Source organism: Gobio gobio (assembly GCF_949357685.1).
Source record: "Gobio gobio genome assembly, chromosome: 10".
Taxonomy (NCBI): Eukaryota; Metazoa; Chordata; class Actinopteri; order Cypriniformes; family Gobionidae; genus Gobio; species Gobio gobio.
This window is the reverse complement of record NC_137116.1, coordinates 633,403-660,364: the sequence shown is the minus strand read 5'-3', so window position 1 is coordinate 660,364 and position 26,962 is coordinate 633,403. Positions and strand designations below refer to the sequence as shown.

At 44.9% G+C, this 26,962-nt stretch overlaps 1 protein-coding gene across 4 annotated transcripts in view; it reads left to right on the top strand.

The window, feature by feature from the left end:
• acot7 (acyl-CoA thioesterase 7) overlaps positions 1-26,962 on the top strand; it is a 232,534-nt gene that overhangs the window by 73,234 nt on the left and 132,338 nt on the right. For 2 of the 4 annotated variants that reach the window (XM_079827862.1, XM_079827863.1), the window contains exon 7: positions 4,096-4,164. The exons of the other annotated variants lie outside the window; for them this stretch is intronic. In XM_079827862.1, coding sequence (XP_079683988.1) covers positions 4,096-4,164 — 69 coding nt within the window. The remainder of the gene's footprint in view (positions 1-4,095; positions 4,165-26,962) is intronic. 4 annotated transcript variants of the gene reach the window in all.

Sequence of the window (26,962 nt, the reverse complement as noted above, 5' to 3'; positions counted from 1 at the left end):
GCGATGGTCACGCCCCCGCAATGGAAACGTGACACATCCGCAAACACTGCCCAAACGTGCTGAAGCCCAAACACGCTCGAGCAGTGAATGCGTCCACAGACAGCAGCGGAAAATCGATCGCACCCGGAAGTGCACGGGCGAGCCGTCTTGAAAAAGACGTGCCACGCGCAAGCTCTTTTTGTGAGAGGAAAGCCTCGCAGTCGATGCCGAAGCGCCCAGGGAAACACACACCAGCTGTCAAACGGACCACTGCGCAGATCAGCAGGCAGGAAGTATGCGATCACTGGAACGCGCCGTCACACCAACACCGACCGGAAAGCTGCTCGTCTCGAAGAAGCTGACAGAGTCTCAGAAGGCTGTAGGAGTGAAGAGGTAGGTACTCTTGGCTCCGAAAGCAGAACATAATGCGATATTGCCACGTACTTCCTTATATACTCACGCGGTGAGGCGGAGTTACGTATGCAAATTCCGCATGCCCCATAGCATTGGCACGCCATTGGGCGTTTTCTCAAATTCGAAGTTGATAGGCTTCTAAGCGAAACCCCCATTCGTTAGTCACTAACGTTACGTCGTAGTGACTGAACGAAAGGGAACTGACTTCAGTGGAACAATGGCATTGTCTTTTTTAGAGCTGCTTTAAATCAGAATCAATTCTGTTTGTATCATTGATCATTATTTTCCTGTTTATCACTGTAAAGCTGCTTTGAAACAATCTTTAATGTATAAAGCGCAATATAAATAAAAGTGACTCGACTTGAGTGTAATTTAAATATGAGTGCAATTTAACTATGCATGTACACATTAATTATATTGCATCATATATGTATGCAAGTACATAGTAGTTAAGTGATGTAAACAGTTTGGCACATGGTAAGTGGTCAAGTTCACACTTCATAGCATCTACATGTATCACAATGGTTCTTTTTCAAATTCGTATGTGATATTATTGCTCTAACCTCTATTATGTTAACATTATCTGGCATTAAATTATCGTTAGGTTTTGGCAAGATTTTAGAAAGATGGCATTACGGACAACAGGTACTCAAAACAATGACTAAATCGCTATTTGCTATCACTATTTTTTTTAATCGCTCTGTCCTTAAGCTAGGTGACCAAGGTGATGGTAGCTTTAAAGTAAAATTGTTTCAGAGGTGGAGCAAGTAAGTTTTTGTCAATAATGGCATGTTGTTTCTTCATGATTCACCAATGCATTTTCCAAATAATGTGCACTGGTAAATCGTACATACGTAATAGTGTAGTAAATACTTTAAAGGCAAAATATGTGGATTAGAGCACTTATTTGGAGAGAAGGCTTAATTTGAAGGCCTGCTCAAAATATGAATTAAATAGACTTTATCCAACTTTTCCAGAAGACTTCTTTGAAAATTTGGTATGGTGAGCTACAAATAGAAACACAAATAGTTTTCTCCTAGATTAGACACTTACCATGCAGTTGTCCTGAATCCTTTAGTTTCCTTGAAAACAAGCAATAGAGCTATTGCTGTAGGTATAGTATCTCATTTACACATGGAAAGTGTCTTCAGAACTGGTTCTGTTATTGTATGTATTTTGTGTTTCTCAATTTGTCACCTCATTGTGGAAACTTGGTTTTCCCCATTTTTCTCCAAAAATCCAGCGTATAGCGTTAGTTCTGGCAGGGCACGTTAGTCAAGCTTGCATCAGCTGACTGTCAGCTGATCACATCTACCTATAGGAATACGATGCCTATCACAGCATGCATATATAAGCTCCTTCAGTATTATCAGCTGCTATCGCGTTTCTCCGGAGCTAATTACCATCCTCCATCCTCAGCTCCTCCACTTGTCAGTCAGGATTTGGCATCTGATGGCATCTGAATCAGACTAAATTCCCGAATTAGGTTGTACATTTAAATATTGACATTAATGCTATCTGCAATACATCGTGCTTCTGTTCTGTTTACCCTTAGGGGGTTTATCACTACTCTCCCTGCTGTTATCCATGCTAGGCTGCATGGATGCACAGGGAGTTCTTGCCCAGAACAGAACTATACCACCAATCTAAACTATATACTGTACAAATTGTCTATTACTTTGACGATAGTGATCCTGACAGAAATGTGATTCTTTTCAAAGTGCTTGGCTTTTGTATCAATTTCATATCTTGGCTTAAACAGCTTAAACAAGTCCAAGGTGATTTGCTGGTCTTAGTTTGTTTAAACTGATTTAACCTAACCAACTAGCATTAAAGTTTATTACATTTTTTATAACCCTATGTGTATCCTCAAGTTACACTTAAAACATCAGTCTTCTTACTATTTTGTAATGGAATTTAAGAATCTCAAACCTCCAAACATCCACAAAGTGACTTTGCAAGTTTACACACCAGTAAAAACATCAGGCATAATAAATGGCTCAATTACATAACTTATTAATCTGCTAACAAGGAATGTCCAGGATAGAAAAAACTGAAAAGTCTCCTGGCTGAGCTGGATCCATCAAGAGCAAATGTTTGTTCTTATCGTCTCTTGCACTAATCTTTTCCCTGCTGTTTCTGGCTAATAATGTTCTTGAGGATAGAATGATGGTGGCTAAAATTTATTTAATTCATTTTCCCTTGCTGAATAGAGATTGGTTTACAAATTGAGCCATACTAAGGTAATTCTGTTAATGGTTAGTTGAAAAGGACAAAAGAGGTGACTCCAGGGGCGACAGTTTAATTTTTATGTAAGATGATAAAATGAGATAATAAAGTAATTTGAGTCATAAAGAGAGTGGAATGAAGGTCAGGTAATAAGCAAGTGAAACCTATCGCAAGCTGTAAATATATTTAAACGTTTATCGCTTGTTTAACAGTGCCATTAAAATGATTATGATTTGTTGGATGGGGCTATATGTAGTTCAACTCACTTGGCTATAACATCTTCTTAAAGGAGATGTGTGCAGTTTTTTTCAGTGTTAAGATTAGTCAGCTCAAAGTAAATGAATGCTCAGTGTATGCTTATTTTTTGAAGTCACGGTTCGGTACGGGTTCGGTACAGCATTTTTACAAAATTGCTTTTTATTTATTTTTATTAAACAGTGGTTTACTGAAAAAAAAGTGTCTGTCCTTGAATGAATTAAATTATAACTAAAAGTTTATTGAAGATATTGCTGTAAACTATATAAGGAGCCCTTATTTGCACATTAATATTAAAGGTTAACAACAGAGCCCAATCTATTAGCCTAAATTCAGTTTCTATTTATTTTTAGTTATAATAATCAACACTCAAATAACATTGTATGCAAACATGTAAACTTCACATTAGGCAGTTTTTGCATTAACTTCTAAATCTAATTATAAAACAGTTTTTTTCTCCAATTGGTTGTTGAAATATAATAATTTCCACACAGTGTAATTTATTTAAACATGCATGAAATAATCAATACATCACTAAGTAGAATACAGTTAAGTAGAATATAATGAATATACTGTATAGGCTAATATAGTGCATATATTTAGTGAAAGAGTTGATTTCTCTAGTGAATAAAATTCTGTGGATACTGAATGACTGCTGAGGTAAATGTGATGCTACATGACATTGTTTAGTTTACAAGCATAGTTATATTGAGGTCTTTCCGCCGTTGAAACACTGGTTGAGCGATTAGACCACATATGATACGTGACAGTAAGTTGTAATGTATCCTCAACACACCTTCAGATGTTCATTCATGTTTATTCTATAGGAAGAGATGATCAATCGCGTTCACAGATGATCGCGTTCACGCGGCCGCTTGAACCGTGATCAATGATCAGTCACGCCACATTAAAGAGCGTCAAAACGGCATTTATCGTTTGAATTTCGTGATAAAATGGACCGAATACACGGTACACGCGTGCACCGAACCGAAAGCCCTGAACTGAAACGGTTCGGTACAAATATGTGTACCGTTACACCCCTAGAAAGTTTTTTCTTTGTCCAGTGTCTTTTGCTATCCAGCACTAAAACTAGAGTTATTAATTGTTGTTGCTGCCTCATCTCTTCCTTTTCTTTACTGTATCTATGTGGTAGTGTACTCATAAACAATGTTGGGGGTAAGGCATTACAAGTAACATGATTTTCTTACTTTTTCCAAGAGCACCCCATTCTGGCCTCATTAACATCTATTCCGGCAGCAACCTTTTCCCAGGAGGTCTCCCATCCAGGTACTGACCAGGCTTAACCCTGCTTAGCTTCACTGGGTAACCAATCTAAAATGTTTTTTAAGTAAAGAATGAAAGAGTTGTCAGAAGCTTAGTAATTGTGACGTCATGCGTCAGTGACTACATGGACAGCAGTAATCTAATTATTGATCTTATTCTGAATAAGACATTATTCTGATTAAGGTGTTTACATTTAGTTGATTTTAGAATATTCCGTTCATGTTCCCGTTTAAAATTTTATAGAACATATATTGATTAATGGCACACGTCATTACGTCTCCATGCCACGCAGTCTGACGTTCCCTGCAGAATTTCACGCATCAACATACGTATATCAAAGTACGTCTTCGCTATGGTACCATAAACAGTTTTGGGTGTTTCATTTTCAAATTCTACAAACGCCTCAAGTGCAGTTAATTATTTGTTATGCTACGCATTCAAATGGACGACGGTGGATACAACTTCTCCGGAAACGGGCCTTCTCTGCCACTGCGATAAACTCTGAGGTACTGGATGACAGTACAAAGTAAGGACTGGTGGGAAAGAGTTGCAAGCCAAGCCATGCTCTCTTGTTTTCCGTCAAATGGTTGACCACTGCGTGTGCGTATGTTTCCTGTAACACATGACATTAATAGTTAGATTAAGGTGTGTAGATGTCTGTAATGCACTCCGATAATATGACTAAAATAGAATTACTCCACATGTCTTAATTCGGTTTGTGTTTACTTTGAGTAGGCCTATGACTTTAGCCGGATTAAGATTAGAAATCGCTGTTTACATGGTAGCTTTTTTAAGCAGAGTATTGATTTAATCAGTGTCACACACAGAAGGAACAGACAGTGGATGAGATAGAACAGTGAAGTTTATTAAACAAGCTGGGATTGAGCAGACACGGCACAAGAGGGATGAATCACAGGGTGGAATACAGATGACTTGAACTTAGCTGACGTAGACAGACTTGAGACAGAGAGTGGAAACAGTGCTGACGAGACGATGAAGACCAAGGACTGACGATGGGAACAAACAAAGACGATCAGGGTATCTCAGGTGAGCAGAGAGAGAACTGACGTGGGACTGAGGAATGATTGTGGTATTATAGTGCTGGTAATGAGGAAGGACAGGTGCAGGTCATCAGAACTCCGGTGGCAATATTGTTGTCCAATGAAACATACTTGGGGGCAATCAGGGCCTAATGGTTAGAGAGTCAGACTTGTAACCGGACAGTTGCGGGTTTGAGTCTCAGGTCCGGCAGGAATTGTCGGTGGGGGGAGTGAATAACTAGCGCCCTCCTCCACCCTCAATACCCCTACTGAGGTGAGACCCTTGAGAAAGGCACCGAACCCCCAACTGCTCCCCGGCCGCCGCAGCAATATGGGTGCCCACTGCTCCGGGTGTGTGTTCACGGTGCGTGTTCACTACTGTGTGTGTGCACTTGGATGGGTTAAATGCAGAGCATAAATTCCAAGTATGGGTCACCATACTTGGCCACATGTCACTTCACTTTCACTTATTGTGATATCTTGCGACCATGTAGTTTATAGCCTTTTTTACTTTTTTACTGGCGATTTGTCTAGTCACCTTTCTTTATATATAGCGCTTTTAAAAATACAGATTGTTTCAAAGCAGCTTTCAATTCTCACACAATGGATATCAATAATATTGTTGAATATTTAGTGTCCCCAACTAAGCAAGCCAAAAGCCAAAGGCGTTGGTTCCAGTGGCAAGGAACCAAAACACCATCAGGTGACAGTGAAGAAAAAATCCTTGGGAGAAACCAGGCTCAGTCAGGGGGCCAGTTCTCCTCTGGCCAATGAACAAACAGTGTATGATTATGATTCAGGCAACATTTCAGGGCAGAAGTCAGCAAAGCAGCTTTACAGTAATGATGCATTTTGGCTGTTGCTCAGCTGAAGTCAGTTCAGTGTGGATTCAGGTTAGTTGTAAAGATCATCAATTATTAAATTAGTTAATTTAATCTATAAAGCAGTTCTGCAAAAAAATGTCATTGCCCAGCTCAGTTCAGTTCTCATACAACAGTGTCAGTACAGTCAGATCAATAATATTGTTGAATATTAAGTTTCCCCAACTAAGCAAGCCAGATGCGACAGTGGCAAGGAACCCAAACTCCAGACTTTTGTTGGTTTAGGTATGTCTTTTTTTTTGGGAGGAGTGGGGGGGTTAGATTAAAAGAGTTCAATCAATCCTATGACAGACCAGTGCAACAGAAAATAAAATAACACATTTCCCCCCAAGCTCTCTCTCACAGCTGTGTCTGTATGCAAGGACGTTTGGCTTATACAAATGCGCACACACTTGCTCTCTGCCTTCACCGTCTGTTTCCACGTCTGCTTTTCCCCATTGCGCATGATGAAAGCAGACCAAAGCCACAAAATATCCTGAACGGATTTCTAAAGGATCAGAGGGAGCCATTTTGTCAGAGGAAAGGGGAGGTCCTTGGGTTTACGCCTGACCCTTGGCAACCTCTGTTACATGACACAAAGCAATATGACAGCTGTGATTTCCCTCTTTGAAATGGAATTGTCCTTTCCCCTTCATCTCATTTCCTTCTCATAGTATTTTTCTCATTCATAACTGTTCTGCCATTCAAATTAATAATTTTATTTTGTAAAGATGCATTTGATTTATTTCTCTCACCTTTCCTGTGTTTTTAAATGAAGAGTTAATTCTGAAATTAAAAATCTGTCATCCCATCCTCATGTTGTTCCAAACCCGTATGCTGCTGCTGTTGTTGTTGTTTGTTTGTTTTTTCCCTGTGGAACACAAAAGGGGAGTTCCCTTTCGAGGGAACTTCACACTGCGTCCACTAGGAACAGCTCTGGGAACGCCCACAGCGTGATAGCGTCTGATGCACGTATGTCAACTCAGCCAATGGCGAGAGTGAGCGTCACGGGCGGGTGACGTCACGTCCAGGAAAGGATAAATATACATCCGGTCCGATCACACTTCAGCTTTTCTGCCTCAGCTAAGCGATCTGTGTGAAAACTGTCTCTGTCTATTTATTGTTGTCCGTCAAAAGCACAATAAGTCTCAGTTTAAAAATGGCGAATACATCCGTATTCAAACAGTGTACTCCTTCTTGTCCCCGTTTCCTTACGGGTGGAGATACACATGATTTGTGTGTGATGTGTTTGGGAGTGGAGCATGCTCTATCAGCCTTCGAGGGGGCTGATTGTGAGCATTGTGAGAAGCTGCCGCTTCGCATGCTCCTCTCCCGCCTGTCACTCTTCGAGAAGGGTGATCAGGATCGCGTTCCCTCTGGTTCTGGACCCGCTGCTGCCGAGGCACAGCGGAGAAGGACATCATGGGGATTGCAGATGGATCTCTCGGTGGGGTTTGAGACGGTTTTGAGCGATGCCTAAAGTAGATCAGACACTTGCTAGTTATCTGTCCCCTGCTTCGGCATCGTCCCTGAAGGCCCCCGCGCTCCCCACTAAGCTGTTAAAAACAACATCAGGGCTGGTGGGGAAAGCGTACACGGCAGCAGGGCAGGCTGGTGCGTGTTTGCATACAATGAGTATTTTGCAAGTGTACCAGGCTGAACCGCTGAGGGATTTGGATGGCGGTGAAACGGTGAGCCCAGAGGTAGTTCGCGAACTGCGTTGGGCCACAGATTTATCTCTGAGAGCCACCAAGGAGACCGCTACAGCTATTGGGCGGTCTATGGCAGCCTTGGTGGCGACAGAGAGACATCTGTGGCTCACTTTGTCTGACATTAAAGACAAAGACAGGGCTTTTCTCCTTGATGCGCCAGTTGAACCTGCTGGTTTGTTCGGCGACGCTGTAAATATAGTCGTCGACAGATTTCAGGATAATAAGAAACAAGCGGAGGCATTTAAAAAAATATCTTCCGCGCCACCACCAACCCTCTGGGGCTGCTGGGCGTGAGCAGCCCCAGCCGTCTAGCTCTTCATACAGGCAGCAGCAAAAAGAGAGTGTCGCATCTCGTGCTCCACCTCGGAGATACGGTGGGCCAGGTCGGTACTCTCAGCCGAAGCCTTCTAAGCCGAGGACCGACCTGAGGGTCGTGCTTCAGGCGAAGAAGGCTTCAGGCCAAAAGAGGTCCGGACGCCAGCAGCGTCAGGTCTCCAATGGCGCCCCCCCGCGGGGTGGATTGGTGTTCACCTCAGTATACGGTGCCCACTCCACTTCGTTGCCCTCAGGGGACCGTTCTGCCAACCCCGCCACCCTTGGTGCTTCGGGGCGCAGCGGTTTCCAGCGAGCTCGTGACTCGGCGTCCACAGGACAAGGTGTCACACTCGCAGCCTCCAAGGAGGTTAGAAACGCAGCCAGATCACTTAGGTGCTGCCAGTATGCTTCAGGCCACCGAGATGGTTGCAGTGGAAATATCAGAGACCAGCCTCGAGAGGATTTTCTGGCCGAATGGAATCGTCTACCAAATATATTGCTATGGGTCCTGCAGACGGTAGAAAAGGGGTACAGAATTCAGTTTGGGTTCCACCCACCTCGATTCAACGGAGTGCTGTTAACATCAGTACGTCCCGAGCAGGCTCTGATAATGGAACAGGAAGTGGAAACCTTGTTAAAAAAGGAGGTTATAGAACAGGTCCCTGTACAGAACAGAGAGTCGGGTTTTTACAGCCGGTATTAGTTCCAAAAAAGGATGGAGGGTTGCGCCCTATATTAGATCTTCGTCATCTGAATTGTACAGTCAGAAAACTAAAATTCAAGATGCTGACACTAAGTCAGATTGTGACCCAAATCAGATCCGAAGATTGGTTTGTCACAATAGATCTGAAGGACGCATACTTCCATGTCTCCATCCTTCCACAACACAGGAAATTCCTGAGGTTTGCTTTCGGGGGCAAAACGTACCAGTATCGGGTTCTTCCCTTTGGTCTAGCTCTTTCACCCCGCACGTTCACGAAATGCGTAGATGCAGCTCTGGCCCCGCTCAGGCTGCAGGGCATACACATTCTGAACTATATAGATGACTGGCTGATCCTGGCACAGTCGCAGGAGATGGCGGTTCAGCATCGAGATGTCGTCCTCGCTCATATTCAAAAGTTGGGGTTGAGGCTGAACGCGAAGAAGAGTGTGCTTTCTCCAGTACAGAGGACCACTTTTCTAGGCGTAGTTTGGGATTCTGTAGCAATGCGGGCAGTGCTTTCACCCACGCGCATTGCTGCAATTCTGTCAGCTGTAAATAGAGTGAAAATAGGCCAGTCATTCACTGTGAAGCAGTTTCAAAAGTTGCTGGGGTTAATGGCAGCGGAGTCCAACGTGATTCCTTTTGGCCTGCTGTAAATGAGACCCTTACAGTGGTGGCTCAGGACCAGAGGGTTTTCCCCGAGGGAGAACCCTTTTCGTATGATCAAGATCACGCGGCGGTGTCTCCGCACCTTGGTCATATGGAAGAAAACCTGGTTCCTGTCCCAAGGTCCCGTGTTGGGGGCACAATGTCGTCGAGTCACCCTGACGACAGATGCCTCTCTCACGGGCTGGGGAGCGGTAATGGAAGGCCGCTCAGCTCAGGGTCTGTGGGGGGACCATCATCTTTCGTGGCACATCAACTGCCTGGAGATGATGGCAGTTTTCAAAGCATTGAAATTTTTCCTCCCGGACCTGAGGGGCCATCATGTGTTGGTTCGTACGGACAACACATCGGTGATCTCCTAGGTAAATCGCCTGGGGGGTCTGCGTTCACGCCCATTGTGCAAGCTAGCGCACCAGATCCTCCTGTGGTCTCTGGGGAAGTTACTCTCCTTGAGAGCAATCTTTATTCCGGGGGCCCAGAATATAGGAGCGGACATCCTGTCAAGACAGGGGCTGAGGCCAGGGGAATGGAGACTTCACCCAGAGGTGGTGAAGCTCATTTGGGAGATTTACGGCCAGGCGGAAGTGGATCTGTTTGCGTCTCAGAATACGACGTACGGTCCACTCTGGTTCTCGTTGATTCATCCAGCTCCTCTGGGACTGGATGCCATGGTACAGACGTGGCCGAGGCGGCGTTTGTATGCATTTCCCCCAGTTGTTCTGCTCCAGGGAGCTCTGGAGAAAGTTCGCCTGTAGGGGATAAGTCTACTGCTAGTAGCTCCTTACTGGCCAAGCCGGATTTGGTTCTCGAACCTCGTAGCACTGCTCGATGGCTCACCCTGGAAGGGTTCAATATTTCACCCTCGCCCAGAAATGTGAAACCTGTGGGTTTGGCCACTGAGGGGGCCGAGCTCATAGAGTCTGGTCTCTCTACCGAGGAAGTGGAGACCATTCTCAGCTCCAAAGCTTCGTCCACGAGGAGACTATATGCCCTGAAGTGGAGGTTGTTCACTTCTTGGTGTCAAGAACGACAGTTAGATCCAGTCAACTGCCCTGTTGGTTCAATGCTAGATTTTCTACAAGAGCGTTTCTCTTCTGGGTTGTCCCCTGCTACACTAAAGGTGTATGTTTCATCTATTTCTGCTTACCATGCCCATGTCAATGGTATTACTGTGGGGAGGAACCCGTTGGTAACTCGTTTCCTTCGTGGCACTAGGAAGCTGAGGCCTGCGGTGCGCACTAGAGTTCCTACTTGGGATTTGGCTATAGTGTTGGAAGGTTTATCTGCGGCTCCGTTCGAGCCACTTGACATCATCTCAGAAAAGTTTCTGATTCTGAAAACCATCTTCCTTCTTGCCATCTCTTCTATTAAGAGAGTAGGAGACCTTCAGGCCTTATCAATATCCCCTTTGTGCTTGGAGTTTGCACCAGGGATGGTTAAAGCTTTCCTTTACCCTAGATTAGGGTATGTTCCGAAGGTGTTAACCAATGTTCCACGGCCTATAGTGCTGTAAGCTCTCTGTCCTCCTCCAATTGTTAATCCAGACCAGGAAAGATTGAACCTTGTATGTCCAGTGCGAGCACTGGATGCTTATGTCCACAGAGCTGCCCTGTGGAGGAAAGCGGATCAATTGTTTGTTTGTTTTTGACCTCAGAACAGGGGTCTCCCTGCGTCCAACCATACAATGAGCAAGTGGATAGTCGTGGATATCTCACTGGCTTATGGGTCTTCTGGTCAGCAGTGTTCCTTAGCTGTCAGAGCCCTCTCTACTAGGAGTATGGCGGCCTCTAAGGCCTTGGTATCGGGGGTTTCCCTCAAAGAAGTCTGCGATGCGGCCGGTTGGTCGTCGCCTCTTACGTTTGTGAGATACTATGATCTTGACCTGAAATGTGCTCCAGGTTCTTCAGTGCTCCTGTCTTGGATGTGACAGGCATTTGGTATTATGGCGTTTCGGTATTTCGTTCCATTCAATTCTGGTGGGAGTTTTTGATAAATCTTTTGATAAATATCTACTTGTGTTTGTCACATAAAGCTACAGTGAGACCACTTTTATGATGCTTTGTTGGTCATTTTTGAGCAATTACTTTCATTGTCTGGAAACGAGCAGCTGGGTCATTCTGCCTAACATTGTAGTGTTCCACAACAACAGAAAAAAAGAAAATCATATTGGTTTGGAACAACGTAAAGGTGAGTAAATCATGTCAGATTTTTTATTTATGCTGAGCTGTTCCACTTTCTAATTGTCATTTTTTACTCAAGTACACAAAGACAGTGGAAGTTGCTTTAAACAAAACTTTTGAATTAAAAGTCAATACAGTGAGATGTGCTTGTGTTCTTTAGAGTAAAATATGTGGAGGCTGAGGGAATATTAAAAAATTCTGCGCTCAAATGACTTAGCTATGTGACAGGTTGCTATGAATAGCTATCCTGTGTAGGCATTATGCGTGGGATCGTGTTTTATCATCTTTTAAAGGTTTGGTGGAATCTGAATCTATCATCCTACATGGCCACTTTACACAGGTCTCACTAAGGCACATCAGAGTCTGCACAAGTTAAATATAAAGGGGTTCAGATGACAAAAGAGTTTGGTAATGATGAAGACTGAAAATTGTTATATAGTATAGTAGATATTTAAGAATATTTAAAATATGATTAAAGTAAAATTGGACTGGACTATTAAAGCAAAAAGAATTAATCAGCACCGTGTTGTAAACTGCGTTACTGTTATGAGCCAAAGTCAAACATGCACATTTTCATGGTGAACATGAGTACAAAACAAAATATTTTAAAATATTATTAGATTGTCAAAATATTTTAAAATATTATTAGATTGTATATATTAATATAGAAATATAAAATTATACTTGTTTTCCACCTCTCAAACAAAACATATACACTATATTGCCAAAAGGTTTGGGACGCCTGCCTTTACATGCACATCCCATTCTTGGGGTTTAATATGTAGTTTGCCCACCCTTTGCAGCTATAACTGCTTCAACTCTTCTGGGAAGGCTTTCCACAAGGTTTAGTGTGTTTATGGGAATTAGTGTTTTTTTTTTTACCACTACTAGAAGCACATTTGTGGACTGATGTTGGACGAGGAGGCCTGGCTTGCAGTCTCCGCTCTAATTCATCCCAAAGGTATTCTATCGGGTTGAGATCAGGACTCTGTGCAGGCCAGTCAAGTTCCTCCACACCAAACTCACTCATCCATGTCTTTATGGACCTTGCTTTGTGCACTGGTGCGCAGTCATTTCGGAACAGGAAGGGGTCATCCCCAAACTGTTCCTACAAATTTGGAAGCATGAAATTGTCCAAAATGTCTTGGTATGCTGAAGCATTAAGAGTTCCTTTCACTGGAAGTAAGGGGCCATGCCCAACCCCTGAAAAACAAACCGATACCATAATCCCCCCTCCACTAAACTTTACACTTGACAAAATGCAGTCAGGCAAGTATCATTCTCCTGGCAACCGCCAAACCCAGACTCGTCCATCAAATTGCCAGACAGAGAAGCATGATTCGTCACTCCAGAGAACACACGTCTCCACTGCTCTAGAGTCCAGTGGTGGTGTGCTTTACACCCCTGCATCCAACGCTTTGCATTGCACTTGGTGATGTAAGGCTTGGATGCAGTTGCTCTGCCATGGAAACCCATTCCATGAAGCTCTCTACGCACTGTTCTTGAGCTAATCTGAAGGCCACACGAAGTTTGGAGGTCTGTAGCTATTGACTCTGCAGAAAGTTGGCGACTTCTGCGCACTGTACGCCTCAGCATGCACGGTTTTATTTTTACATTTATTGATTCAATTTTATACTTAAATGCTGCCTTACAGCTCTGAGCTTCCAGTGTAAATCTTTAGTGTATTGTATAATATAAAATACATGTAATGTGTACATGGTTTTTTAAAGTAAAGTTTTAAGTTTAAGTAAGGTTTTTCAAGTATTTTAAGTAAAATAAAGAAAGAGAATTGCAATAAAGTATTTTTTCTCCTTAACCCTTTGCTCTTCCTGTCGCCTAAGAATAGAATAGCAAAAAACGGATGTGACAAGCCATCAGAACCGAACCGAACCGAAAACCGTGCTTAAAAAAAGAGGTATATATTGAACCGTGGACTAACTATATTGTTGCATCCCTAGTAAAGAGGCTTAATGTTCTTTGTGAAACTTTTTATTTATTATTTATTATTCTATATATATGTAGTATAAACGTTTTGTGTTGTTTAAAGTGAGATGAAGTCTTAAGTCTTAGTTTATATGATCTTCAGATCCATGCAAATGAGTTTTAAGTTTCGGTCTAGTGGCTGTTTAGGTCTGTGTTCACATGGGAGACCAAATAAGATCACAGAATAACACAGACAGAAAGAGCTGCAAGCTAAATTGTGGGGGCCTAAGCAATGTGTCTTCTGAGAGAGTTTGTTTGGGGACTAGATGTGTGTTAATGGACAGAGATGGAGTGTGTGCATTTGAGGAGAGAAGGCATCGATAAAACTAACAGATGGGTGCAAGAATGCATCTGGATTTCCTCCAGCCGAGCTCCAGCAGGACTGATTATAGAGTGCAGACAGGTTACATCCATCATAGATCAAGAGTGAGTGTTTATATCTGTGTGTGTTACTCAGAAAGAAAGGCTGTGTGCCAATATGGCACTGTTGTATCAGTAATAAGACTGTGGGAGTTTTGTGTGAGTAAACCCAGCTGAGTCTTTACCATATATTAAATTACTAAATATGTTAAAGAAATATTCTGGGTTAAATACAACTCAGCAGCCGTTATCTGAATGGAAAATGTTTATATAGTGATGCATTTACAATGAAAGCCTAGCAGGCAAGCATGCAGCACTGCAAATTAATGTTTAAAATATGCATAAGTGTTTGTAAAACCATAAACATTACTGATGCAAATATATTTCTGAAAATAATTACATAGAAGTTCAACTTTACAACTCAAATAACACATCTATGTACAATGGGCCTCATTCATGAAACACATGCAGAAGTAATTTTTGTGTAAATCATTCCTAAAGCGTTCTGACGTAAATTTTCGGATTCACGAACATTTTCATATTATTCAAAATGTTAGTTGGTGTGAAGAAAATTTACACCTGCTCCCTACCAAGTGTAAATGATGTGTAAAACATTTGAATGTTCTATGTTCTTTTAGTCAAACTGATGACACTGAATTTTGATAATATTATTGCCGCCCAATCACAGTGGAGGATGGGCGGGACAAATACTACACAGACCAACCACCCTACTTATTAGATTAGATTAGATTAGATTCAACTTTATTGTCATTACACAAGTACAGGTACAAGGCAACAAAATGCAGTTTAGGTCAAACCAGAAGTGCAATAGCAGCAAGTGCAGGATATACAACGGTTGCATTAGTGCAGGATATACAATGGTTGAATAAGTGCAGGACATGGATATGTACTGAATATATATATATAGAGATGGTTATTACTATAAACAGAATTTACAGGTGAAGATGTACTATGAATATAATATAATATACAGATGGCTATTACTATAAACAGAATTTTACAGATAGAGGTATACAATGATATGTTAGGCTAAAATGAGCAGTATAGCAGTGGATTAAGGTAGTGCAATGAAGTATGGACAGAAGCTATCCGAAAAAAAGTGTAAAAGTGCAGTGGAAGTGATTGCATATTACAGTTAGAAGTACGGTGCAAAATGCAAATGTAAACAGTTGGTACTGTAAATACATTCGGCAGTGCAAATGAGCATAATCCAGTTACGGTATGGTAGTGCAAGATGCTTAAGTAGTGTAGTGAAGGCAGATGTGAGGGGAGAGAGGAGAGTTAGCAGTATATGAGGGAAGTGGATCAACAGGGGTTTGAGTTCAATAAAGAGAGCTCTGGGGAAAAAACTGTTTTTTAGTCTGCTGGTTCTGGTACGGAGGCACCTGAAATGCCTGCCGGAGAGCAGGAGAGAAAACAGTCTGTGGGCTGTGAGTCCTTAAGGATGCTGCGAGCTCGATGCAGACAGCGTTTCCTCTGGATGTGCTCAATGGCAGGTAGTGGAGTCCCTGTGATGCGCTGGGCAGTTTTCACCACCTGCTGCAGTGCCTTGCGCTCCGCGACAGAGCAGCTCCCATACCATACTGCGACACAGTTGGTCAGGATGCTTTCTATTGCGCAGGATGCTTTCTATCGTTATACAACGACTGAACAGCAATAGTGAAGTTAAAGCAACACTATGTAACTTTTGGCGCTCTAGCAGTTAATAAACAAAACTGCATGCGTCTTGTGGAAGAACATTGTAGCCCGAGCTACTACTCTCTGTTTATGTCCATGACAGTCACGCAGGTACTGTTGTACTCCGCAGCAGTGCGACCCGAACCAGACTTAAATAGTCAGAATACAAACACTTATTATATGTGTACTGTAGTGATTCAGGATAAGACAGCATTCCTGGGCACGTAATTTACGTTGTTGTAACTCATGGGCAGTGATTATGCTTATGTGTGCACGTGCGCCCTATTTATGAATGATTGGAATTCACTAACATACACACATTTAACTATCAAATCGGATGTTTACAAAGCATTTGTGAATCCGGAGGAGAGTTTTCGGGAAGGTCCGTTTTACGAGTAAATTCAATCTACTTACAATGATCAGGCATAACATTATGACCTAATATTGTGTTGGTCCCCCTTTTGTTGCCAAAACAGCCCTGACCCGTCAAGGCATGGACTCCACTAGACCCCTGAAGGTGTGCTGGCACCAAGATGTTAGCAGTAGATAATGTAAGTCCTGTAAGTTGCGAGGTGGGGCCACCATGGATCGGACTTGTTTGTTCAGCACATCCCACAGATGCTCGATTGGACTGAGATCTGGGGATTTTGGAGGCCAAGTCAAAACTCATTGTTGTGCTCCTCAAACCATTCCTGAAGCATTTTTGCTTTGTGGCATGGTACATTATCCTGCTGAAAGAGGCCACAGCCACCAGGGAATACTGTTTCCATGAAAGGGTGTAAATGGTCTGCAACAATGCTTAGGTAGGTGGTACGTGTCAAAGTAATATCCACATGGATGGCAGGACCCAATGTTTCCTAGCAGAACATTACCCAAAGCATTACGGCCGTTTCACACTGCAAGTGTGAGCAGTGCGTGAGCTTCATGTCAGCTACACCGTTACTGCAGCTCCAGACGCATGAGAGTATTCACACTGGAAGTGTTTGTACAGTGTCACAGCAGCGGCTCCAACGCTACATATAATGCTCACTTATATCATATAAGCAGGCCCGGATTAAGAACATGTTGGGCCCTGGGGCTACAACAAACCCAAGGGCCCCCATAAAGCCACAACGTTTTCTACCACATAAATAATTAGTTTTTTTTTTTTTTTTACAAAATCTTCAAAGCACAAAGAAACAATGAATACTGTCTGAATTGTAACAACAATGAGTTTCGGGGAATACTTAATTCAAATGGTATAAATATTCATGAGTCTATGAATATGATTTGCTTGATGTTATAGACAATATTAACTTATAAAGGAACCTTTAATCATGTAAAAGTAACCTTTATCCAAATTGATTTCTTCATCAATTATCAATCTTACAAACCTTAAGAAACATTAATCTGCTTGACAAATAATATTTCTCATGTGTGTACAATTTGTATTACTGAAGTAGGAATACAAGAAAATCAAGCTTAAATGGGTAGCTAAAATCTTACGTCTCATTGACTTCGGTATCTGTGAGCAAAACAATACGGATTCAATTCAATGCAATTATTGGGTTTTAATAAAACAACTACAGTATACAAAGCTACGATTCACACGGGGGAAATATACATATATATGTAGGAGAAAACAAACAATATGGTACAAACAAGGAAAAATCAAACTTAACGAATAATATAAAGGAGGAGAGAATGATGGAAAGAGAGAATTAACGAGGGAGAGAGAGAGAGAGAGAGAGAGAGAGACACTTCACAGCCCTTTCACAAGAGACCTCAAGAAATGAACAGTCCAGTGAACAGGAATAATTCAGACAACCTTTTACACGCCGTTTGATTGTGAAATAGAATACTTGCATTACTATGGCTTCCCGTGTGTACGTGTCTGAGTTCGAATCGTCAGGGGATTTTGGAACGGATCTTCGGGTACCAGGAGAATTTCTCTGAAGCTTAGGAAAAGTCGTTAGAGGAAGCTGTCGGTCTTTCTCTCCGTGGCGGGGGATGCCTTCTCTCAGGGTGGCGAAGACCAGGGGTGGTCTTCCTCTCCATGGCGAAATGCCAAGGGGTCCTTCTCTCGTGGTGGCGAAATGCAAAGAGTTAATGGTCGGTTCCCGTTCTTATAGATGGGATGGCCGACGCCCAAAGAGTTCAACGTTCCAATCTCTTGCGGAGACACGATGGCGCCTCGGATCTAATCAGCGTAGATAATTACATCAACACACAGGCCCTTTTGTTTAAGTATGATTTGATTAGAAAAGTCACGAGAGCTGTGAGGAGTTCAGACTTTGGCCATCCTGCCAGATGGCTGATTGAATCAGTACTGTTACAGAATATTCAATATTAAGGCCTACACTAAAAAAAAAAAGGTTCTATATGGCACCAGAAATGGTTCTTGGCTCGTAATCATTGGGGAACCTTTTTTAGTGCTATATAGCACCAATTTTGGTGCTTCAGTGGCTCTTCAGCGGTTCTTCAGCGGTTCTTTGACTAAGGTGCTATATAGCACCTCTAAAGAAACGCTGAAGAACCACTGAAGCACCAAAATTGGTGCTATATAGCACTATAAAAGGTTCCCCTATGATTACGAGCCAAGAACCATTTTTGGTGCCATATAGAACCTTTTTTTAGAGTGATATATAAATATTCCAGGCTGGAACACATTAACAGCATACATGCATTAACTACAGATATGAGGTCAAAGCAAACAGGTTTCCAGAAACAACAACAACTTTTGAGCATGAACTGCCTTAAGGAGTTTTAAAACCCGTGAGGTCCCAAATTTGAGGTATTTTGGGGTTTCTTGGGGGACCATGCCCCCAAAGAAAATTTTGTTTCCTCTGATCGACATATGTGCATTTTAAGATGTTTGAAGGCTACATTTTTTAAAATAATAAATAGCTTTCAAACCCATGTTAGTGGGCAGTAGATTATCTGTCGCACCTGCTCTCTCCTCATTTCATCACTCTCTCATTCTCATTTATATCACTCTTTCTTTTTCTCTCAGTCTCCTTCTCTTGCCCTGTCTCTTCCCCTCCTAAAGTTGAGCTCTGGCTGATAGTCTTTTCATTGTTTAACATTTCTATCCTAAAACAGCTGTCAAATATGAAATGTTTAGTTTAGCTCGGCTACTTATCGCAGACTCGCACCGTTTACTGAAGCGTCGCGTGACTCGCCCGCATACTTGAATTTGCTTGGTCATCACAAATATTATTTTGACATCGACGAGCGGTGAGTGATAGACCGCAGGCAGTGCAGCTCAGCTCAGATGAGAAAATTTCCTTGCAGCACTAAAGTAGTGTTAATACTCTATTGGTCAATTATTTCCACAACATTTATTATGTATACCTCTGAAAAATACAGAGGTCTGGACCTCGGAGACCTCATAGCTGACTACGGCCATGATAACAGTCGTGTAGGCAGCCTATAGTTTAACATGGTCGGAGCAATTCAGTCTGGTTCAGCTAGTTTCGCCACAGAGCCTTTACTGTACACATGATGTTGCGCTTGTTTTCAACTGGATAAAGCGACTGCCTGGCGCTCGTTATCACTTCAATAGAGCGGCCAAAGCGCCGAACGAGTTCGTCAGCGCTGTGCGTGATACGATCCAGCTGCTCTCGCGCTGCGACTGTTGGATGCGCGCGTGGTTTAATCAGGTAGAGCCATTTCTTCACCTGGCTTTTGATGTTCCCATGCACTCGCAGCACTCCAGTAGCCTAAATAACAGCGATTAATATGTGGGGGCGTGGTGGGGTTTGGCGAGCGGCCAAACAGGAAAAGTTTAGGTGCTCCCGATCAATTGTCAATCATTTCCTCGGCCAATCACGGGCCCCCTCCGTGCTCGGGCCCTGGGGCTTCAGTCCCACCTAGCCCTTATGTTAATCCGGCCCTGCATATAAGTGAGTATTTATTTGTAAAGACAACTAGCCAATATTTGCTTTTAGAAGTTGGTCATTTATAAACTTGATAGTCTTGAAAGTTTGTTAACATGGGGAGGTGTAGGCTACTACAACATTTGCATGTAAAAGGTAAACAACAAACACAATCAAGAAAACAGCTCTGATTATGACGTTTCATTCATACTTAGATATGTTTACAAGAGAGCAAACTTTGCGGGGAAAAAAAAAATATTTGGGTAGTGCTAGAGCCTATACCTATACCTATACCTTTAGTATTACATTATAAACTAAAAGAAAGTTTATCATATTTTCTGGCTAGTTTACTTTATTATTTTTTTTATAATCATAACCATACTTTCACCCAAACTGAATAATTAAAACAAGTTTAAATGGGTAAATCTTCTACAAATGTTTTTTATTCTTCATTTTCTTTTCTGACATACTCCAGTTCTTGTTAAAACACACTACACATGCTTCTTGTGTGCATTTTGAGCACTTTTTCTGTAAAATCATATTTAATTTGCCCATCAAAAGTGTGGCTTTCACTTTAATTGAGCATTAGCAACGCAGCAAAAATAGTCTCAGCGCCGAAACGCCTGCTTCACTGCTGCTCACGCGACACTCCTGCTTGACACTCACATCCTGCTCCTGCTCCCGGTGTGAATGCACTCATTGATTAACATGGGTGCCGAAAAAAATATGCGCTGCTCACGCTTGCTGTGTGAAACGGCCGTCACACTGTCTCCCTTGGCTTTCCTTCTTCCCATAGTGAATCCTGGTGCCATGTGTTCCCCAGGTAAGTGACGCAAACACCCAGCCATCCACTTGATGTAAAAGAAAACGTGATTCATCAGACCAGGCCACCTTCTTCCAATGCTCACGATGCTCATGTTGGTGCTTTCGGCGGTGGACGGGTTAGCATGGGTATCCTGACTGGTCTGCGGCTATGCAGCCCCATATGCAACAAACTGTGATGCACTGTGTATTCTGACACCTTTTCTATCAGAACCAGCATTAACTTCTTGAGCAATTTGAGCTTCAGTAGCTCGTATGTTTGATTGGACCACACAGCCTGCCTTCGCTCCCCACGTGCATCAATGAGCCTTGGCCCCCATTACCCTATCGCCGGTTCACCAATGTTCCTTCCTCGGACCACTTTTGATTGATACTGACCACTGCAGATCGTGAACACCCCTCAAGAGCTGCAGTTTTGGAGATGCTCTGACCCAGTCATCTAGCCAGCATAATTTGGAGCATAATTTGGCCCTTGTCAAACTTACTCAAATCCTTACGCTTTCCCATTTTTCTTACTTCTAACACATCAAGTTTGATGACAAAATGTTCACCTGCTGCCTAATATATCCCACCCACTAGCAGGTGCCACGATGAAGAGATAATCAGTGTTATTCACTTCACCTGTCATAATGTTATGCCTGATCAGTGTATGAGCAAAAATTCAAGTTTATTGAAAATTCTGACATCATTTGGTCACTCTCATGTCATACCAATGTTTTCTATTGAACACAAAAGGAAAAACTTAGAAGAATGTTCTCACAGCTCTTTTCCCATGCCAGTTTATAGTCTGTAACTGCGTTCGGACCGCTGGCGGCAAGAGCGTCAAAGGGGCCAGAAGTCAATCGTTTTCAATGTGAGCAGGTGGTGTCGAGGAGAGTTGAAATCAGGTCAACTTTATGGTAATAAGCTATGAAGCAGTTCAATGGCAACCAATTTGAATGTAGAAATGCTCTGCTTGAGAGGATTCCAGAGAACTGTAAACTTTGGTTCCGACCACATTAGTTCTCAAGCAAAATGGAGGAGAAGTTGATCATTGCTGTGGCAGGTTTTATAAAAAGGCACGCAACACTATTTATAGGGAACATTTCTGCTTGTTTTTCAGCGGGAATGCAATTCATTTGCTCAAAACAACACTGTAAAGAGGTTCAGATGTGGGGTGGGAAAGGAAGAAGGCAGGGTCGGCGAAATGCTGGAACTCGTGGAATTTATTTTCAACTCCGTTATAAACATAAACTGGCGCCTTGCGCACTCATATCAATCACTCAAAACTTGTATCCTCCTCCGGTTAACAACAGCTTTCTCTCAAATCACAGTCCCAGCGTCTCTCCCACGAGTCCTCAGCGTCTCTCTCACACACACTGCTTCCGGCCGGGCTTTTAATCGGCCTCTCCGCGCCAATCACTGCAATCAGACACAGGTGTTTATCATCATGCACTTGACCTACTTTCTTACCGCTCGTCTCCCGGCCTCCTCCGTCCGTGCAGACCTCGCGAAACCACGCCTCCCTCGCCACATACCCCCACCGCCTGTCCTGTGGACCACCTTGAACTTAAAAGGCTGTAACGCGAGATACCAACGGGTGATCCGCGCGTTGGTATCCTTCATGCGGTGGAGCCACTGCAAAGGGGCGTGGTCCGAACAGAGGGTGAACTCCCGTCCCAGGAGATAATAGCGGAGGGTGAGGACGGCCCACCGGATCGTCAAGCATTCCTTCTCAATGGTGCTGTACCTTGTCTCTCTCTTGGAAAGCTTCCGACTCACGTACAGCACCGGCCGCTCCTCGCCCTCTACCTCCTGGGACAGGACTGCCCCCAGCCCCCTGTCCGAGGCATCAGTCTGCAGGAGAAATGACAGAGAAAAGTCAGGAGAGTGTAAGAGTGGCCCGCCACACAGAGCAGCCTTTACTTTGGTGAAAGCCTGCTGGCACGCCTCCGTCCACTGGACCGTATCTGGGGCCTCCTTTTTAGTGAGGTCAGTCAGCGGGCTGGTGAGGTCCGAATATTTAGGTACAAACCTTCTATAATATCCTGCCAGCCCCAGAAACTGCCTCACCTCCTTTTTGGTCTTTGGGCGCGGACAGGTCGCAATGGCCGCTGTCTTACAAATTTGGGGACGCACCTGTCCATGCCCTAAGTGGAAACCCAGATACTTGACTTCCACACGCCCAACCGCACACTTCTTCGGGTTGGCCGTCAGCCCCGCCCCCCTCAGCGAGTTCAGTACCGCCCGCACGTGCTGCATATGCCGCTGCCAATCATTACTATAGATGATTATATCATCCAAGTGTGCCGCGGCATATGCAGTGTGCGGTTGAAGGACACGGTCCATCAGTCGCTGAAAGGTGGCGGGTGCCCCGAACAACCCGAAAGGAAGCGTGACAAATTGGTGCAACCCGAACGGCGTTGTGAAAGCTGTCTTTTCTTTGGATAATGGAGTTAAGGGGATCTGCCAATATCCTTTCGTTAAATCCAGTGTCGAATAAAAGCGAGCGGCACCTAGCCGATCAAGCAACTCGTCAATCCGCGGCATTGGATAAGCATCGAATTTCGACACAGCATTCACCTTGCGGTAATCCACGCAGAACCGAACCGAGCCGTCCGTTTTAGGAACTAAAACTATCGGGCTCGCCCAGTCACTATGGGATTCTTCTATTACACCCAGGTCTAGCATCGCCTCCAATTCTGTCTGAACCACCTTTTTCTTATGCTCAGGTAATCTATACGGCTGGCTGCGAACTACCACGCCCGGCTCTGTCTCAATATGGTGATGTATGAGATTAGTTCGACCGGGTAGGGGCGAGAACACGTCCGCAAAATCCGCTTGCAACTGGGCAATGTCAGCGAGCTGGGCCGGTGCGAGGTGATCTCCCCCTGGGGCCAGGGCGATCGGTTGGCATTTGATGCTCGCTTCTGGCCCGAGATCATCCTCTGATGATACCACCGTGGCCAGCTTCACTGACTCCGCCTCATTCCATTTTTTAAGGAGATTGAGGTGGTAAATCTGATGTGCCCCATTCCTATCCGTTCTAACTAGCTCATAATTGAGATCCCCCACTCGCCGTGTAACCTCAAAGGGTCCTTGCCACTTGGCGAGTAATTTTGAGCTAGACGTGGGTAGCAATACAAGTATCGTCTCTCCCGGTGTAAATTCTCGCAGCTTGGTTCGTCTGTTGTACAACCGGCTTTGTGTGTCCTGAGCCTGTAGCAAATTATCCATTGATTGCCGCCCCAAAGTGTGGAGTTTTGCTCTCAGGTCCAGGACATACTGAATTTCATTTTTGCTCTCCGAGGGTCCGTCCTTCCAAGCTTCTCGCATGACGTCAAGGACCCCTCGGGGTTGCCGCCCATACAAGAGCTCGAAGGGGGAAAACCCTGTGGAGGCTTGGGGGACCTCTCTGACAGCGAACAACAGAGGTTCCAGCCATTTGTCCCAATTCTTGGCGTCTTCGTGTACAAATTTACGAATCATTGTCTTTAACGTGCGATTAAATTGTTCTACCAGACCGTCTCTTTGTGGGTGGTAAACGCTGGTACGAACTGACTTAATGCCCAATAATCCGTAAAGTTCACTTATGGTGCGAGACATAAACGCTGTGCCCTGGTCGTGAGAATCTCTTTCGGGATTCCCACCCGGGAGATTAAACGAAACAGCGCGTCCGCAACACTCTTTGCTGAGATGTTGCGGAGGGCTACTGCTTCGGGGTATCGTGTTGCATAATCCTCTATGACTAATGCAAAACGATGCCCCCGTGCGGATCGTTCTAATGGCCCGATGAGGTCCATACCAATTATTTCGAAGGGGACCTGCACGAGAGGTAGAGGGCGCAACGATGCTTTTAGATCGGCCGGTGGGTTCACCAGCTGACATTCACGACAAGCGGCACACCATCTGCGCACATTCTCGTGAATGCCCGGCCAAAAAAATCGAGCCATTAAACGATTCAACGTGCCGGTTTGCCCCAGGTGACCGGCCATGGGATTGCAATGATGGCACCTCTTTGGTACCAATAACTGGGTTGTATCCTGCTTTGTCTGAGCATCCTGGGTTACTCGATACAACCTATCTTTGATTACGGCAAATAAGGATACGATAGCGGTCGCACCGGTTTGATCAGCCATCCGTCGATGGTGCGGACCTGCTCAAAGGCATTTTTGAGCGATTCGTCCTGGGACTGTTCCAGAGGAAAATCATCACGGTCGGAAAGGATTAGCCTCTCTACCGCGCTCCCTTCCTCTGACCCAGCCCCAGACGGGTCGGGGATCGGCTTCCCCCAGCTGCGCGACTGCGCTCGCTCCCCGCTTCCTTTTTTCCCAGGAGACACCTGCACAAATACACCCCAATAACTCAGTGAACGCTGGCCAATCTGTCCCTAAAATCAGCAGGTATCTGAGGTGGGTACTAACCGCTACCTCCACACCATGTTTTATTCCCTGAAATTGAATCACGACTGGTACCAGTGGGTACTTCACCATATCCCCGTGCACACACCTCACCGTAACCAAGCGGCCATTATCCAATGCCTCGGGTTGAACCAGGCTTTGATGAATAGAGGTCTGGTTACAACCTGAATCCACCAAAGCCTGATATGTACCCCGCTTAATACTCACGGGTATTTAGTACAGGCCGGCTCGATCGAGGGCGGCTTGTGGTTCATCGGGGACCCGGACCAGCGCCCCCACCTCCATCACTGGACACCTGTCAATAAATCCCCCGGGTCCCCGCAGCGCCAACAAGCCGGCCCAGGCTTTCCCGCCGCCCTAGTGGCAGGAAGCGGGACAAGGGATTGGCGCGGAGAGAACGGCGGAACGTGGCCGGAGATCTGGCCCACCCCCGACGATCCGTCCATCCGGGACAGGGTCCCCGACCCCGTGGGTCCCTCGCTACCCCTCCAATGGGGTATTGGCCTCGGCGGCATCCCCCGGCGGGACCTGGGAAAAGGGACAGGCCTCCTCGAAGAGGACGAGGGAGGGGAAGAAGGAATGGGAATGGGGGAAGAGGAAGAGAGAGAGACTGCTGGGAGGGGTTCGCCGACCCCGGGGCACGCCACCATCTGGTCCTCCGCCAGTCGGATGGCCGAGTCCAGCGACGTGGGGCGGTGGCACTGGACCCACTGTGCAGTCTTCTTGGGCAGCCGCGCTACGAACTGCTCCAGTACCACCTGGTCTACGATGTCCTCCACGCCGCGTCCCTCGACCACCAGCCATCTGCGGCACGCGTCCCGGAGCTGTTGGGCCATCACGAAGGGTCAGCCACCTTCCCCCAGACCCAGCGACCGGAAGCGCTGGCGATGTTGCTCGGGGGACAGGCCGACCCGCTGGAGGATGGCCCTCTTCAGGTCTTGATAGACCAGGAGGTTCTGGACCGGTAGCTGTTGCGGCGCCAATTGTGCTTCTCCTGTCAGCAAAGGAATGAGGCGTACTGGCCAGTGCTCTTGTGGCCATCCGCAGGTCTCCGCGGTCCTCTCAAATAGATCTATGAACGCCTCAGGATCGTCCTGCGCGCTCATTTTCATCAGGGGCACGTGGGTGGGCGGCGCTGTCGCAGCAGATGGTCCCTCGGTCCGAACCTCCCGGTCCAGATAGCTCCGGAGCAGCTCGCGGTCCTCTTTTTAGGGCACTGACGAGGGCACGGAAACGTTGCTCCTGATCCTCCCTCATCCCGATCAGTGCCCGATGGTGTTCCTTGTGTAGTCCCGCGAGCGATCGGATGATGTCCGCAAACGGCGTGTGGCTGGCGGGGTTTGCATGATGGCAACGGGTTCTTCTTCCTCTCCCGGGTTTCGGCACCAGTGTAAAGAGGTTCAGATGTGGGGTGGGAAAGGAAGAAGGCAGGGTCGTCGAAATGCTGGAACTCGTGGGATTTATTTTCAACTCAGTTATAAACATAAACTGGCGCCTTGCGCACTCATATCAATCACTCAAAACTTGTATCCTCCTCCGGTTAACAACAGCTTTCTCTCAAAACACAGTCCCAGCGTCTCTCCCACGAGTCCTCAGCGTCTCTCTCACGCACACTGCTTCCGGCCGGGCTTTTAAGCGGTCTCTCCACGCCAATCACTGCAATCAGACACAGGTGTTTATCATCATACACTTGACCTACTTTCTTACCGCTCGTCTCGCGGCCTCCTCTGTCCGTGCAGACCTCGCGAAACCACGCCCCCCTCGCCACAAACACAGATTTGATCAAGTGCATTAATGCTACACTTCAACCAGGACAGTTATTGTAATGTAGCCTGCACACAAATATATGTTAATTAAGGCTAGTAAACGTCTCCTATAAACTGCATGTTGAAATTAGACTAGCACTTAACCATGAACACAAAAGCCAAACCACACAAATGGCTTTTAATTGGTTTATTTCATTAGCAAACATGTGACTATAATTAAAGGTCCTATGGCTGTCAGGACTCCTGGGTGATCGTGTGTGTATGTATGTCTTACCTGTTGGTGGTGGTTCCTCACTGGTTCACTGGCTCCTCCCACTCGTTTCAGTAATTGTTCACCTGTCGTGTCTCATCAGCTGTTCTCTTTTTATAGCACTCTGTCCTGTCTCTCGTCGCGTGCTCATTGTCTTGGTTGGTTTCAGTCTCGCTGTCCGAGTCCAGT